The following is a 16,890-nucleotide window of genomic DNA, read 5'->3' as shown; positions in this document are numbered from 1 at the left end:
TGGCCTTTGATGCATAGATCCTCCTGCCTCTGCCTCCTGGTTGCTAGAATTTAAAGTGCACACCACCACTACCCAGCTGCCCTGTTAATTTCTGAAAAAACAAAACAAAACAACAACAGCAACAAAACAGAACAAAACAATCCAAAAGGTCTACACCATTGATATGTTTTTAAATATTTAATAGTCTCATTTTTTAGTATGACTTTTACAGAAAGGATGCAGATATTTTATACAGTTATAATTAAGAAAGCTAGAGAGAAAAATTTTAGTACCACCAGTAAGAAACCTTTTTATTAACATCTTTTCAGATTTCTTTCTTCATTTTCATATACATCTAGATGTTCAGAACATTAGAGCTACTTTAAATGGTTATGCTGTATGTATTGTGGCTTAAAAAAAAAAAGAACACAGTGCCATAGATATATCCTTTATAGCAGTAGGTATATGTAGCTATCAGCAGGGCAGGAAAAACAGCTGAGTGCATATGCTAAACATCCAAGTGGCCTGGGTTTAGTTCCCAGAACTCTTTCCTAAGAGAGAGAAGAGGCTGGAAAAGGAGGGGGGGGGAGGGAAATTGAGAGGGAGACGGGGGGATATATCATAATTAAATCTAGTCCTATTATACCTACTATATTATTGTATCACAATTTAATTTAATGTATTTTTGGTTCTTAGACTTTTTAACATAAAGAATGATAGATACTTCAGTATGAATGTCCTTGAATGGATTTGTATACTTCATAATGATGAACTCATAAAAATGGTATTGATTAGAAAGAAGTCCTAATTTTGCACAGATTAAAACAGTTGGGGATGAAGTCCCATGCCGGATTCCCGGCTATCAGTCTGGGGGCCCGTTAGTTCCTCCTTGTTCGGGTCAGCTGTCTCTATGTGTTTCTGCAGCCTGGTCTTGTCTTCTCTCTTAGCATCTGGATTCCAGTTCCGCTCAGTGTTTAGTTGTGGGTGTCTGCTTCTGTTTTCAACAGGTACTAGATGAGGGCTCCATGATGGTGGGTAAGTTAGTCGTTTATCTCATTATCAGGGAAGGGCATTTATGGTAGCCTTTCCACTGTTGCTCAAATTGTTAATTGGAGTCAGTCTTGTAGGTCTCTAGACATTTCTTTAGGTTCGGTTTTCTCTTCAAACCTATAATGGCTCCCTCTTTTATGTTCTCTCTCTCCCTGTCTCTGTCTCTGTGTCTCTGTCTCTGTGTCCCCCCCCCCCACTCTCTTCTGTCTTCTATTCCCTGAACATGGGTCTCAGCTAGAAGGCCTGAGCAGTCTAAGGGACCTCAGACAGTGGAACCAGGATGTATCCCTGGTGCACAAAAAAACCTTGCAGGCACATCCCCCATGGAGGGATACTCCCTTAACCTAGAGACAGGAGAGAAGTCCTAGTCCCTACTTCAAATGACTTGACAGATTTAGATGACCCCTACTGGATCACATCACCCTAAATGTGGAGTGGGGAGGGAGGAAGGGGAGGGTGATCGGGGTGCATGTGAGGGGGGGAGAGAGAAGGGAGGGAGAGGGACCTGGAACAATATGTAAAATAAAAATAAAAATTAAAACATTTTGGGATGTAACTCAGTCAGAGTGATTTCCTGGCATGCAGACCTTGTGTTTGATAGCCAGCACATATGTATAAACCTAGTACTTGAGAGGTAGAGACAGGAGGATTAGAAATTCAAGATCATTCAGCAAGGTTTGGTGGGTGCATGCCTTTAATCCCAGCACTTAGAAGGCAAAGGCAGGTGGATCTCTGTGAGTTCAAGGCCAGCCTGATCTACAGAGTGAGTTCCAGGACTGCCAAGACTGTTTCACAGAGTTCACAGACAAACCCTGTCTAGGAAAAAAAAATGTTCAAGATCACTCTTGATGATTTAGCAAGACTGAGTACAGCCTGGACTACATATATATTAAACAAACAACAAAAACAAAAACAAAACAAAACAAACCTGAAAATGGCTCGGCAATCTTTTTTTGTGAAGGGCCAGGTTCATGCATGATTTCTATAGTAGTTATTCAACTTGCTTTATACGTTATATATATGTGAAAGATAGGCATGGTTGTGTTTCAGTAATACTTTATTTATAAAATAAGGAAGCAGGGTTATTTTTGGCATACAAGTTGTAGTTTACTTTCCTTGTGTTTGAAACAAATTAAAAGCTGATGAGGGATGGAGCTTTGTCCATAGTAGGCTGTAAGCTACTTTCATATCATCATATCTTAGAAATCTCTTCTATTTCAGACTGGTTTAGTAGACATATCACTTTCTTTCTAGATGAATTACAATTAATACTTATTTTCAGGAGCTTATTAAAGGGTGTTTCATACCTACTTCTATTCCTGAGCCTTAGAAAATATTAAATTGGGAAGCTGTTAATGTGCCTGCATATTTTTATACTGTTTAAATTTCATCATATGCTTGCAGTTTGAAGGGGTAAGAAAAGATCTCTTCAAGTTGGACTGTAAGGGAGACATGTCCATTTCCTACCTTTGGAAGATTGCTTTATAGATTGGGTTCTGGATGCATCTTGGGGTAAAGTTAAATGGAAAATCTCTTCAGAAAAAATAAAATCAAGTCTACATCAGAGGAGACTTGTCTCAGCAGAAATATACCATAGAATTCGTTACTGAACTAACCACTTTTCACAGAAAATTATGATTTCTTTGCATCCCTAGTTTATGTAAAACACCAATTATTGGTCTATAACTGCCTGGAAGGTTTATATTGAAGATCGAATAGAATAATGAAATAGTTAAAAATACTGTCTTTTTGCTGGTGCCACTATGAATTTTAATTATTATTTATGTAATATATGTTGGTAAACTGATTTTAGCAAAGCAGTTTGATAGGTTCTGTGGAGGACTTACAAAGCTGAATATGTTAGTTATTGCTGTTAATACCAGAACCTGGTTTAACATTCGAGAATGATCAGTGATTACCCAAAGCATCTTAGAGTACTGGGCAGGAGGAGAAACCTCCTCTCAACACCAGGGGATCTTGTGAAATAGTTGCCATTGGGAAATACAGAGATTTCAGAAGGAAAATTCAAGGGAGACCATCCCCAAAAGACCAGCCAGAGCATTGTATACAGTGAGGAAAGCCCAGCCAGGATACAAAGCACATCAAATAGGCTAGTTGAACTCTACACTAGGGATTTTTCTGGATGGGGAGTATAGAATGATAGAGTTGGGGTTATCACTTAAGGTTTGTGCAAAGAGCCTAGTGCATACTTATTAGAAGTGATCTTCAAGGCATGTAAGGGACAGCTGAGAAGATTAACAAGCATGAATGGTCAGGCTTTCAGAATCAGTGGGTTTGTGAAATATGGAGAAGACTTAATTGACTTATGGTTGAGATTTTGGTGGTAACATTGCAAAATGTAGTAAAGCACTCTTGCAAAGGAACAAGCACAGTCGACTTAACATAGTTTGCTTGTTTAGAGGTATCCTAACTGGATATCTAGAAAATTTAGTGGGAACATGATAGTTCAGGATTAACATCCACATGAAACAGAAAGAGGAGGGATTTGGTGTCCTGTTTATCTAGAGGTGACCAATGAAAACTCGGTAGAGCATACTATTTAAAGTGTGCTGAGGGAAAATGGTGTTTTCTAGCATTACTTATCATTATGTGTCTTTAGAAGTATGTGAGGTAACACACACACACACTTGTAAAGTGTTCTGTTCCCTATTTACCTTCCCCCTTTAGCTATCAAAGCAGTTAGATTTCAGATTTAGATTTAGAAAGAGCACACAAGGAGAACCCCACTGGAAAATATATGAAATTTCCCTTTATTTTATTTCCCACTTTAAAAAAAAAAAAAAAAAAGACAAGGTCTCTTTATGTAACAGTTCTGGCTGTCCTGGAACTCACTAAGTAGACCAGGCTGACCTCAAACTCACTGAGATCCACCTGTCTCTGCCTCCCAAGTGCTGGGCTTAAAGGCTTGCGCTGCCACCACCTGGCTGTTTCCCACTTAGATCCTTGGTAACAAAGATGCCATTGGTGGGAAGAGTTTCCCTTTGCATTTTATCTGAGTGGCAGAATTGTGCAGCTTTGCATTGCCTTTGCATTTCACCGCAGTTGAGATTGGAGCGGTTGTTGTGGCCATATGGCATATTTTATAGCAATCATTTCTGTGTCTTATTAGGCTGAAGTTCTTGGCAGTCTGGGAGGGAGGATTGTACTGTATACAGTGTAGTTTGTGTTTGAGTTAATAACAGTTTTCCTGAATGAAACGGCAGGATTGAATGTGCTATTTGCTTCCTTTTTCCTCTTTTCCAGAGTTCAAGCATTGTATTCAGAGAAAATGAGTTTGTTTTGTTGATCTTTGGACATTGTTTATTGACCTTTGGCAGCATGTTACAGTCTCTGGCTCTCCTGTTCAGATACCTGGGCCTCCTCTGGTTAGTGGTAGGGTTCGTGCTCGCCCCCATTTTCTCTCTCGTCTTCATTGTCAGTTTTACTCATAACCAGTGAACATCAGGCTTCTCCAAAGGTGTTCATATCTCCACCCGGTCAGTTTTGCTACTGAATCTAGTACTATGTGCACATTGAATTTTATCTCTTGATCTGTTAACCACTACTTCATTCTTTTAAAAATAATCACTGATTTAATGTAGATGGTTCAGTGGTAACCTGTAATGCCGTACTCTTTGGGATAGTATTTGTTCTCTTGCCTTTGAAAGGACATATTCTATCACATTTCATTACAACTTACTGTTCATTTTTTTACACCTGCTTGTTTCAGTCACCTTTTCCTTTCCAGTATTGTTCAATTCAGGGAGAAAGAAAGAAAAGAATATAATTCATTTGTTCTGTTTTTATGTCTCTATAACTAAGAGCAACTTAATAGATACATTTTCTTTTGATTGGGATACCTTTCTAAAACACCACCCTCTGAAAAGAAATGAAATGGCTCCTGCTTATTTCCCAAAGGCCACTTGCTTTCTCTCCTTTAGAAAGAAATTCATCCTGACTCTTTGTGTCCCTGAGACAGTGTTTTACTTTGTACCTGAGGTCTGCCTGGAACTTGCATCTAGCCCACCCTCTCAAATGCTGGAATCACAGGTCTGTATCTCCAGATCTGGATTATTCCGATTCTTGATTAATATGAAAGCCAGTAGAGAAACTGAGTAAAGAGGTTTAGTTTAGGAAGAGAGACCTGCCATTTGTTTGTTTGTTTATAGAAAAGTTAGCCTCCAGATCATAGCCTTCCTGTCCCCAGCTTCCCGAGTGTTGAGATTATAGGAGTTTGCTCTGATATTGGCCTAGATTGTCTTAGTGCAAAATTTTCATCTTCATATTAGTGTAGATCCCTACATCAGTGTCTTGTTAATGTTTGCAGTATGTGTGAGTTGGCCATGTCATTCCTTGACCATAGTGGCCCTTAACCACCATGCTCTGTTCTTCTGGTATCCCCACTGTCTTTTACAGAGCATGTGATATTGGAGGCTTGGATCTCTACCCTATTGAATCCCCCTTTTCTTTAAGACTTCAGTAGTTGTCCCTCTTTTTAAGTGAAATTACCATCTGGAGAGCCTTTACTCTACTGGTAGTCTGGCTTCCTGTATTTGGATGCTCAGCAGGGCAGGCACATTGAGGACCAGCAATGACGGCTGTTGGTCCTGTCAGTTAAGACCATGTTCTCCAGATGCTTAGGTTACTTTAGAATTTATTCATGTGTGTTTCCTAGGAACTCTGCTTTTTAAATTTGAAACTCAAGTCATTAGTGTTTTAGTGTTATAGGACACTTAGAAAATGGCTCAATCCTTTATTTGTGAGAGGATTGGCTTGTACAGGAGGGACAGAGGGTCAGTTATGCTCAAAATCAACACTTTCCATGGCGAATGTCAGTAGGTCAGCCCCTTTAAGCGAGTCAAGTATTTTTTTCATTTTAACACAGCATTGGAAGAGCAAGAAGCTTCCAGTAGCATTGGACTCTAAGTATCGCTAACTGAATGAGATTTTCAGTTTTCCCTATTACCATTTGAAATTTGCTTCTGTCATTCTCAAACTTCTGAACCCTCGTGGGAGAGATAATGAGTGCCACTTTTGTGGATGCCAGTGGGAGTACATCCACGGAGAACTTAGAAAAGTGTTTCACATGTGTCAACTTACCTTCCTTACTAGCCCTACATGAAACAATGATTCCGCTTTTTTGGTTTGGTTTGGTTTTTTGTTTTTCGAGACATTGTTTTTCTTTTTTCTTTTTTAATTTATTTTATATAATCAAGTCCATTTAAATGAAAACAAACATTTATAGTCAATATTTGGGAATTTGGGCGTCGTTCTTTCCAAACTACTTCTTGCTGGTAAGGGGCGCTGTCATGGGGGATTCGAAGAAGATTCAGAAATCCTGGCTGTAGTCTGTAAGGCTGCTTTGTCCAGCTGTTTTGAATGTAGGATCACCTGGTACTCTGTTTCAGGTGTTCTGGTTTGATCAAACCACATTAGTCTGGAAGGAATCCACATCTTTTCATTTTCTGTGGAAACAAAAATAGAAATCCTTTTCCCCAGTATCTGAGACATGGTTTTTCTGTAGCTTTGGAACCTGTCCTGGAACTAGATCTGTATACCAGGCTGAACTCACAAAGATCTGCCTGCCTCTGCCTCCCAAATGCTGGGATTAAAGGCGAGCACCACCAATACCCGGCTATGATTCCTCTTTTACAGGTACAGAAAAACTGCTGAGCTGATAAGTGACAAGAAACCACAGTTTCTGGCCATCATGGTTATTAAGAGCTTTCTTTATTCTTCCTTTTTTTGGGGAGGGGGGTGTGGGGAGGATGTTTAAGGGTTTCTCTGTGTAGCTTTGGCTGTCCTGGAACTTGTGCTGTAGACCAGGCTGGCCTCTTAACTAAGAGATCTGACTACCTCTGCCCCCTGAGTGCTAAGTTTATAGGTGTGCACCACCATTATCCAGCTAAAAGCTTTTTAAATATTACCTCTCTATAGAATGGTTGGAATTGAGCAATGAACACAAAAATATTGGGCATACATAAGCATACTTAAGTTTTCATTAAATATCAGCTCTCACATTGGCAATGTATATATACCATTAAGTAATAACTCTGATGTTTAGTTTCTAAAATACTGAATTGGAAGTGTGAGTGGAACCAATTGAAACCATTTCAATTTTGTATCTTTTTAAAAATATATTTTTTAAACTCCAGTGATAGCTCAGGTTAAAATGACTTTATCCTTAAGTTATTTACTGCTACAACCCGAATAAACTAAGAATTGTAAGATATAAGTTGAATTTTATCACATGGTAGGATTTTTCTAGGGGAAAATTAATGCTGCTAGAAAGAGCTTGTGTTAATTCCACCTGTCCATTTATAAAACACAGAAGAGGACTGTAGTGATAGGCCTCAGTTTTCTTTAAAGGGAAAATAATGCAATGGAAAGTCTCTCTATTTGTCTGATGTGGGAATTAATAAATATTAGGTATAAAGCCCTTTAAGTACTCTAGAAGAAAAACTGTGTAATTTTAGTGTTATTCATGGTCCATTAGACTCCTCAGGGTGTCACCAGGAAAGAGAGACTTACCCCTTTTATCCCATATTTTACAGCATAAAAACAAGGGGTTCTTGTTTATGCCTATGAAAATCTCCAGTAATTGAACCTGCACAGGTTGCTCCTGCCACAGAGCTTGGAGCCCCCCTCCTGGGCAGCTTATCTGGGAAGATGGACTCCTAAGTACTTCCCTCTCCTGGAGGCACACTGTCTCCACCTCCAAGTCACATGCCATTTTTATCAGCTCCTGTCAACCTAATGAGTGATAGTAGAATCACATGACTCCAGAGAGTGTCACATGCCCTGTCCTATATTCTTCCACTAGAACCTTTCTCCCGTCTTTATCTAATTCTTTTGGAATATCCCTGTCTCACCTAAGGCTTCTATAAGAGTGGGCATGTTTCTGTCTGTTTCTTTAAGAAGTAAGAACACTATGACATATGTATTGCTTTTTTATCAGGGAACAGAATATTCTTTTTCTTTTTTCTTTTTCCTTCTATTTTAGATTCTGTATTCTTAGCCCTTGCCAGTCTTAGCTTAGAGATAGAGATCTGTGATAGAGTACTTAGTCCTACAATGTTGTCTTTAGTTAAATTGTCAATTGAGAAATGAAGATGTTAGTTAAATGAATGTCCAGCCTGTGTAGCTCACCTTACTGTTTCTGTTTTCGTATTTATGTACTTGGCAGCAGTGTTCTTTGCATACATTGTCATCTTCACAGTGTTGAGACATCTTACTTCTGTTTCCTCCCTCACAAGAGATTCTGGCTAGCTATTGTATGAGCTAGTTCACTTAATGGCTTTCCCTAACTTGTGTTGTATGGGTGGTTTTCCTCTTGCTGTTTGGCATCCTACCATTAATGCTTTCCTCTGGCTTGCAATGTAACAGTTTTTGCACTTAGCATGTCCCAGAGTCCTCTTAAAGGAATGCATCTCTTTCTTTCATTCTCTTTTCATATCCACCTTTGTGTTTCCATTCTTTCCCAGATTCTTCTGATTGGTTTCCTCATACTTTTCATCATTGCTGGACTAGAAATCACAGAAACACTTATAGAGATTCAGAACTGAGCTGGGCTTAAAGCCAGCATAACTGTGAAGACTTGAGCTGACATGGAGTTACTTTGTTTATTTGGGCTGTGACTCTTATGATACTTTGTCAGGCAAAAGCTTACATGAATGTTTTGTATTTAAAAGGAGAACTAAATTTCAAGTGGGGTCATCCCTGGCTTAATAAGCCCCTTTCTCAGTAATGTATTTCCCCCCAAGTTGTCATTTCTGGGTCTATATTTTCCTTCCTCATCCTTCTATGCATCCTCCACTCCCATCAACTCACCTCCAGGTACTTCGAACTGCATCCATTTGCAATTTGGGGTGTTTCTGTTTTCTTTTCTGAAGTTTAATGCCTAACAGTTTTATATGTACCTTAAGTAGACAAAAATGTGGAGTGTGTGTCCATGTATGAGAGAGAGAGAAATGATGGGGCCGTGGCTTAAGTGAGTCTGGTACATTTCCTCTCTGTCCCACAGAAACTGTGTTTTCCCAAAGCCCTTATGTTATTGAAGTGAATGCCCACTGGCCCTCCCTTTCTGAATTCTCTGGAGAGGAGATGGGGGTAGGGGACTTTGTGCTTGTTGTCATCTTTTGTTTCTGCTGATTATACTATGCAAAGTAAGTTGTAAACTCTCATGCACCATGATTCCTCTGAGGTCTGTACAGAGACCAGCCAGGTACCCTGCTTGAGCTTTCCCTGGAGATCTCACAGGGTCTTTTGCAGAGTCTCTTACTTGCTGTTACCGAACCAGCCGAATGAAGTCTATATGTTCAAAACAGAATCCCACAAAGAAACCTGTAGACTCAAGTTTAGAAATCCTAGCTGATTGGTTCATTATTATTTTTTTTTTCTGTTGAAGAAAAAAAATCACTTTTTTACTCCAAAAGCAAAATGTACTAAGAAGAAAAATGAAAAACTACAATGCCCTTGAGGTCTTACTCCTTATGAATATTTTGTGAAAAATCATTGTAGCTTCATCTTAGAGTATGGTATTGAAATAGACAATGGTTTCTAAGAAAGAGGAGCATGGATAAAAAAGGTTCTTGAAGTCATTTTAAGATTTATATTGCAAACTCTAGACAGGCCCACTGTGTTGAGTCTCTCAATTCACAGTGGAGGAAGGGTAAGGTGTACAATTGTGCCAGCCCTTATGGCAGTCACTGGTTGCTTATAGAGTGCTGACCAACTTTTGAGGTTTTTAAATCAGAAGAAGGAGGAGGTGATACCAAATTACAGCTAATTAACTTGTCATCTTTCATGTCCCAGGTGCTCCTTATTTCCCTTTAAGAATTTCCCCATCTGAATAACTGATGATCCTGGCTGTAGCAGTTGTGGTGGAAAGCTGGGCACTGTTAGACTATAACTCTCTTGACCTGTGCAGTTGCATTTCTATTTCAGTTGTCTCGTCTCTAGAACATAGGAGTCTGCTTTCATGCACCCTAGTGTTTTCCCTTTTCCTGCTAGAAATACTGGGACTCCAAGTTCAGGAATGCTACCCATGACTAGTTCTACTTTGTGACTAGGACTGTTGAAACATACTGGTAGCTTGCTATAGTTTTCCTTTCCAGCTTAAAAGACTTTGTTTCTTCTAAGAACTGTATTTCTAAGTGTCTGAAGTTGCAATTGAATGTAATTATAGTTGTTTAACTTTCTCCTTTCCTCTTGAGAGTGTTTATAAAGTGCATTCTGTGAGTGTGAGGATGAAAAGAAACTTAGAAGCTTAGTATTTGTGACATGGTCAAATAATATTAAGATAAGTAGCAATTTGCATTGTGTATGTGAAATAAGGTATTGTTTACACACAATTTGCAATATATACATTCTGGCTTATGGAAACCATTTCAGTCAGCTCAGTAGCCACATTTGTTAGAGTTTTATAGGAATCTTTTGCGGGATGAGAGAGGATTCATTTTGATATTGAATATTCCAAGATTGATTTTGTTCCTTTTCCTTTTATTGTCCCCTTGAGAGAATTACTGATGCAGAACTCATTAGTGCCCCTCCATATGTCAACTGCAGGGTACAATCGGCACAAGTTCCATTTGTGACACAACATAGATTCCTAATACCTCTGCTTCTCTCTGTGCCTAGTTTCCCCTCCCTTCCCAGGATTTAGAGTATACATTCTTTTGTTTTTTTAAAGTGGTTATATTGTTTCAGAATAAAACATAGTGAATAATTTCCTGTATTGTCTTTATAATGAGTAAAGTCAACAAATATCTTTAGAATTGATGACACTAAACAGAAGTTTTCTTATGAAGTAGTAGTAGTATTATCTTGTCCTCAGTATTTCTTTTCCTTTTCATTTCTAAGTTTGTAGTTTGCAACTTTGTAGCAGGTAACAGAGGTAATTATCTACTTTAAACCTTGATTTTTTTGGGGGGAGGGGGTTTGCTGGAGAGATGGCTCAGCTGTTAAAGGCTAGGCTTACAACCAAAAATAAAATGGAAATACTCATATAAAATTGTTGAAGATAAGAAGTGTCTTAATTTTTATACAAGTTGCCTACACACTGATTCACACATGGGGTTGGTATAATGCTTTTGTAAAGAGGGGATTATTTTGGGTTGCAGCCATGGCTTTGTGGTTAAGAGCACTGGCTGCTCTTTCAGAGGTCCCGGGTTTCTCTCATTACATATTATTGTTCACAATTGCCTGTAACTTTAGTTCCAGGGGATTGAACACCCTTTCTCTGCCTCCATTGGTACTGCGCATGCATATAGTACACAGGCATTCATTCATGCAAAAATCTATATAAATAAAAATAAAACAAAGACATGGGATATGGTGGCACATGCCTGAACTCCAGCACTTGGGTTGTTGAAGCAGCAGACTTGGAATTTAAGGTAACCTTCAGCCACATAGCTAGGTAAAGGCCAGCCTGGGTTACATGAGACCCTTCTAATAAAAAAAAAAAAAAAAAAAAAAAGAAAGAAAGAAAAAAAAACAAGACTAGTTAACTGTGACAGCTGATGGTATTTTATCATTTGGGCCTCAGCTTGAAAGACAAATAAGAGATTTAAGCAGAAAGAAGAGCCTTGGTTCTAAAAATATTTGAAAAGTTGACTGGGTTATTTTATGAGAGATAGTCCTTAAGGCAGGTGGGACTTACTAAAAACTGTGCTTGAACATCAAACTGATTTGTATTGAGAGAAGGAGAGAATTACTTAAGGAGCTTACCTGGCTGAGAACTGACTTCTTAACAAGGACATTGATAACACAGATGACCTTAATTGGAATTTTGAGGGACTCATGCCAAAGACACAGATTATATGTCCATAGTTGATATATTGAGGTGAGGTAGATATTGGTAGATATGTGATTAACACAGATAGTGTGTGTTCGCAAATATCAAGAGAAAATTTTATGTTTGCTATCCTGGGGATGCTTATGTCATTTAACCTCTCTATCTTTGAACTAGATCTCCAGGTCCCAGAGAAAAGTGTTACAAGTAGGGAATAAGTATAGACAGATTCTAAATCCATTTCTCTTCTTTTTAAAATCAAATATGAAGTAAATAGGCAGTATTTAGGGTTGATACTGACTGATTGTAATAAAAATATAAGTATTAAGGCTTTCATGAATTTCAAGGTAGAGCTCTGGATGCAATGTTGTATTGTTGTTAGTTTTTTGAAACAAACTTTATGCCATGTTTTCTGTACTTAAAGACAATAAGTGTTGGGGCCTGCTGGGAGTTTGCCTCATAGCAGAGCACTTACCTACAATGTGTCAAGGGCTAGGTTTAGTGTCCTACTTGATATGAACAAAATATCCCTTCCCCAACTAACAAGAAGCAAAACTAGAAAGTAGCATGAAAATAAAATATAAACATTTATAAGTTAATATATACCTGTGCTAATATATTCCTGTAAAGTGAAAATTAAACATCTTTTAAGAGTAGAAACAAACTTTAGACAATATAGAATGTAATTCATTCAATTTTCCCTGGAAATTTGAAGGATAGGCAAAAAAGAAGTTATTATCAATATTCAGTAAGGAGTCTTTGTTTTAGTCTTTTTCTTTCCCACATTTTCTCCTTTCAACTTCCCTTCTTGCTGTCTATAGATATTTATGACTATTTTGTGCTGCATGATGTAAATATAGGGCCGAAGCCAGGGAAGTAAAATTTATGTAGATCTTTCCTTCTTATAATTACCTTTTCATAGTTTATAAACAGTGTATCATGTATTTTTCAATATATTTGTCACAGCAAAGGTCAAATATGTGTCAGGTCACCATGGCCTTTTCCAGACCTGTGGTTGGGATGTTCTTGCTTCTGACTGGGTAGAGTGTGACTATGTTACAGCTCCCAGCATCTAACCAGGCCATATTCCCTCAGGTTCCACCGGCATGTGCTGGCAGAGTGCTGGGTGCAGACTTTTGCCCAACCCTGGAGGAGCCAGACCAGAGGCTGGAAGTCCAGGTTGGAGTCTTACTGTTTTATTAGCTGGGGTGATATGGCATAAACAGTGACCCCTGAAGGCCTTACCAGTGTTATCAGTGCTATGAAGAGATGACAACCCTGAGACAGGATAAAGAGAGATTGGTGTAGCATATATGTAGCAAAAGGTCCTTGTAAGCAGAAGTTGGAAGAAATTTATTATCCATGCATCCATCCCTGCATCCATGCATCCATCCAACCATCCATCCATCCATCCATCCATCCATCCATCCATCCATCCATCCATCCATCCAAGAGACGTCCATCCTTTGGGGTAGAAAAACAATCCTTGATCCCTAGAGGCTGATTGTGTAGAATGACACAGCTTAGTGCAAAATTTTTGGCAAGTTATTCAATCTGGGTACTTAATAAGAAAACCAGCACTTAACAGGAAGCATCTTCTGTCTTATTACATTGGAGGATATGTGCAAAGTACAGTTCTACTGAGAATGTTGGCTTGGATTTCAGTGCAATTTGTGTGGTCTTGAGGCATCAGACCTGGCTTGGCGTGTTGCAAAATAAAAATATAAAGATGATGAAGAACATCTCTGCTTTTGTATGCTTTTGTAATTTTGAGGGATATGTTTGCCATTACAAAGTACAGGCTGAAGTTTCAACATGGATGGCATGAATAAACCCATTTTTTTCTCAGAGTCTCAACTTGGCATCGTTTTCTAGATTTTTCAGACATTATGCAATAAGTATACTGAATACAATCTTAAAGTATTTTTTCACTGATTTAGATGCAATACATAATAAAAGAGAACAATTTTTACTTTTGAGTTCCTCATAGTGATAATGAGGGAGAAATAGGGAGGCTTAAATTTTTATAGTACTAAAGGGAGGGTGTACCATCTCTTGCACACCTGCTCTTGGCCTAGAGAGGACCACCTGAGGTTTGTTGTGTCCCAAGCTGATACTGTCTAGGTGGTGTATGGATGTGGTACAATAGAAAAGCAGGTGTGACACATTCGAGTTATGATCATGTATTTCCTAGTTCTGGAAAACTAACAGCATATGTGATATACAGATCCGAAGTGACAGAAGACTTCTTGTGGGGAGCACTTGACCCTTGACCTTTGGCATGACATGGGAATGTTCTTCTAGGGTCACCATTAGTGGCTTATGAGGGTGATTGTTGGATAATGTGTTTTGAACCTGGAGTTATAGTGTGAAGAAAATGGGTTTTCAGTGCCAGTCTACAATAAAATGTACATATTTTTATTTAGCATATTATCTTGACATAATGAAGGAGGAAAGAAGTAAATGTCATGTTTACTGAAATTCCAGCTGTAGGTAAACAGGATGGTTGACAAATCACTATGGTCTCTACAAGATAATCAGTCCTTCTCAAAGTAAGGAAAGTGATCACATTACCAGTTCCTTACTTCTTTAGCACTATTTTAGTAGACTGAAGGGGGAAATTAAATCCCTTGAAAGATTGCCAACTAGGGTAAATTGGTGAATTAGCTAGGACGTACTTAAACCATTTCCTTCTCTTTTTCTTCCCTCCCCTGTGTATGGCTTCTATACCTTTTAGCAATACCTATTTTGTCCATATTATGTCAGTTACAATAAACTGGATCTGTCCTTTACCAACTGACTGTTCCACCAACTGACTGTTCCGGAAGTATTTTGAAGCTTCATTGCTGTCATTCTTGTCATTACATTTAGTTTCTCTTTCTTATGTGAGGGAAAGTGCCATGCACTTGACGGAATTCAGAGTTATCTGCTTTTGCTGCTTGGGTCTTAGGTTTTCCTCTAGTGTCAGGCATTGTAAAAGTTTAGAGGGTTGTTGCTTGGCCTCATTCTCAGAGTAACTTCCAGGACACCTCATTTTGGAAGCAATACTTTGTTTATAAAAGAATTTTCATTTAGGGATACACTCTCATGTATGGCTTAGTTTCATACTTTAGTTGATTTATGTTTTCGTGACTCACACAGCCTCTTTCTGCCCTTAACCTCTTCCTTTTAAATCCTTGCCTTTTGTTCTTATATTTTCATCTATCTTAGCAGCTTCATGGTTTAATAATTCTGAAATTTCCAATATTTATCCTCATATTTTTGGTCTCAGTAACTAGCCTACAAGTTTGTGCCTGGATTGACTTTTGCAAAGGCATCTGTTATGTTTTGGGGTTCATATGTTTGATAGACCAGTAACTAGAAAGTCAACTTTAGTACACTTTATTAAGTATTGACTTATTTTCCTCAGTGACTTCTGAAGAAGATGCAAAGCTAGGCATTTTCTGCTTAGATTGGGAGTTTAATTGGTAAATAGCAGCAAAGAATTGTACACCTGTATAGTTGCCTTCTAGGAAGGGGCCTTTCTAGGGTAGACCCTCTGTAGGGTAGACCCTCCTAAATACTGATACATATTTAGCAAATGTTTAATAAAAAAGTTACTTTTCTGAGCCTCACTGCATCTCCTCATGGGTTGAGTCGTTACAGTTAACTTAGTGATTTTATTTTCTTGGTTGGGAGTTCACTATGTGAGGTTTGATTTTGTCATTTTCACCACTGAAGTGCTTAGAAAATTAGAGTAAATAATGAGCCAATATTTCAATACCAGATTAGACACAATTTACTGTGATGTTTCATAAACCACAGACTTCTTTCTTCTGTGAATGCGTGAAGGCTCTCTCTTTTTTTTTTTTCCAGACATACCAGGGTGCAAGTGTAAATTTCCATAAAATTTAAATGAGGTGCTTCCTGTAATTAATGAACAATTGTGGCTGCTCTCTGGTCTGCATTGTAATTAACCGTGATCAGGCTTGTTTAGTGATGACACTGTTCCTGTAATAATTTGACAAGCTACTGTGAATTTGCCAGGTTATTAAACAACCTGCAGCATTCACTTACAGAGTCACAGGGATGCACCCCACAGCAGCAGCTACTGCTAGTTAAATGCAGCATGAGGGTGAACCAGCGGCAACCCCTGAAGTCTATCTATCACCACAAGCAGATTTATATTCCTGTGACTTTGGAGAACTTAATTAATGTGGTATGGGGCATCTTGAAAACTTTGTTTATTGTGTGAGGAGCCTATGGGAACAAAGCTGATCATTTTAAGAACATACAACAAGGCCTGCAAATTGCCTGTAGTATAGCAGTGTGAACAAAATGGAAACAAGTTTCTTTACCACCTTATTAGATAGGTGAAATTAATTTTTAAAGAGTCCTTCTCAGATCCACTTTACATACAACATCCCCCATATAAGATTATTCTCTCTCTCTCCCTCTCTCTTTTTTTTTCTCTCTCTCTCAAGCAGCAGACAGAAGACTATGTAATAAGCAATACGCAGTCACATTTCAGGTACTCAGCTCTAAGTGGACAGGTAGCCTTATGTCCTTGGTCACTGGCGCACCATCCCCCCACCTCCCTTCAGGTTAAGAGCTGTTCAAAACGTTACTGTCTAGTTACTGTGGTGTCTTTCATTCAGATTCTGTTTATTGACTAAACCACAAGGATTCCTGCCCAAAGTACCAGGCGGTCTATGCTTGACTGATTTTGATTTTCTAACATCAGCCCTGGGGTTTATTTGAAAAATGTACACACACTGCAGCTTTAAAAAGTCAAGTGACTGCATGTTTTTGACCATGGAGTAGGGTATCTCTGAAGATCATTAAATTTGGTGGTGGGGGTGGCGGTGGTATAGCATAAGTATGGTAGTTCTTGTACATTTCTGAGAATGAGAGAGCGAGAAAGAGAGAGAGAGAGACAGACAGACATGGTTTTTGTCTTTTCATCTTCTCCAAGAGCCAGAAAGTTTCCTGCCGTTCTCTTTCCAGCTATTGACAAATGATTGCCAGATGTGAGATCTTTGCAATGCTCTTTCCCTCAGCAAACCTGCAGCGAAGGGATATTTGATTCT

The 16,890-nt window shown here is 38.6% G+C and overlaps 1 protein-coding gene across 4 annotated transcripts in view; it reads left to right on the top strand.

Annotated features, from left to right (window-relative positions):
• The window catches only part of Bnc2 (basonuclin 2), a 396,952-nt gene that overhangs the window by 151,291 nt on the left and 228,771 nt on the right, over nt 1-16,890 (top strand). For 3 of the 4 annotated variants that reach the window (XM_051188127.1, XM_051188125.1, XM_051188128.1), the window contains one exon: nt 12,917-13,000. The exons of the other annotated variant lie outside the window; for it this stretch is intronic. In XM_051188127.1, the coding sequence (XP_051044084.1) occupies nt 12,917-13,000 (84 nt within the window). The remainder of the gene's footprint in view (nt 1-12,916; nt 13,001-16,890) is intronic. 4 annotated transcript variants of the gene reach the window in all.

The sequence above is a fragment of the Phodopus roborovskii genome, unplaced genomic scaffold, assembly GCF_943737965.1.
Source record: "Phodopus roborovskii unplaced genomic scaffold, PHOROB, whole genome shotgun sequence".
NCBI lineage: Eukaryota > Metazoa > Chordata > Mammalia > Rodentia > Cricetidae > Phodopus > Phodopus roborovskii.
The sequence above is the reverse complement of the archived record's forward strand: the minus strand, read 5'-3'. Positions and strand labels throughout refer to the sequence as shown.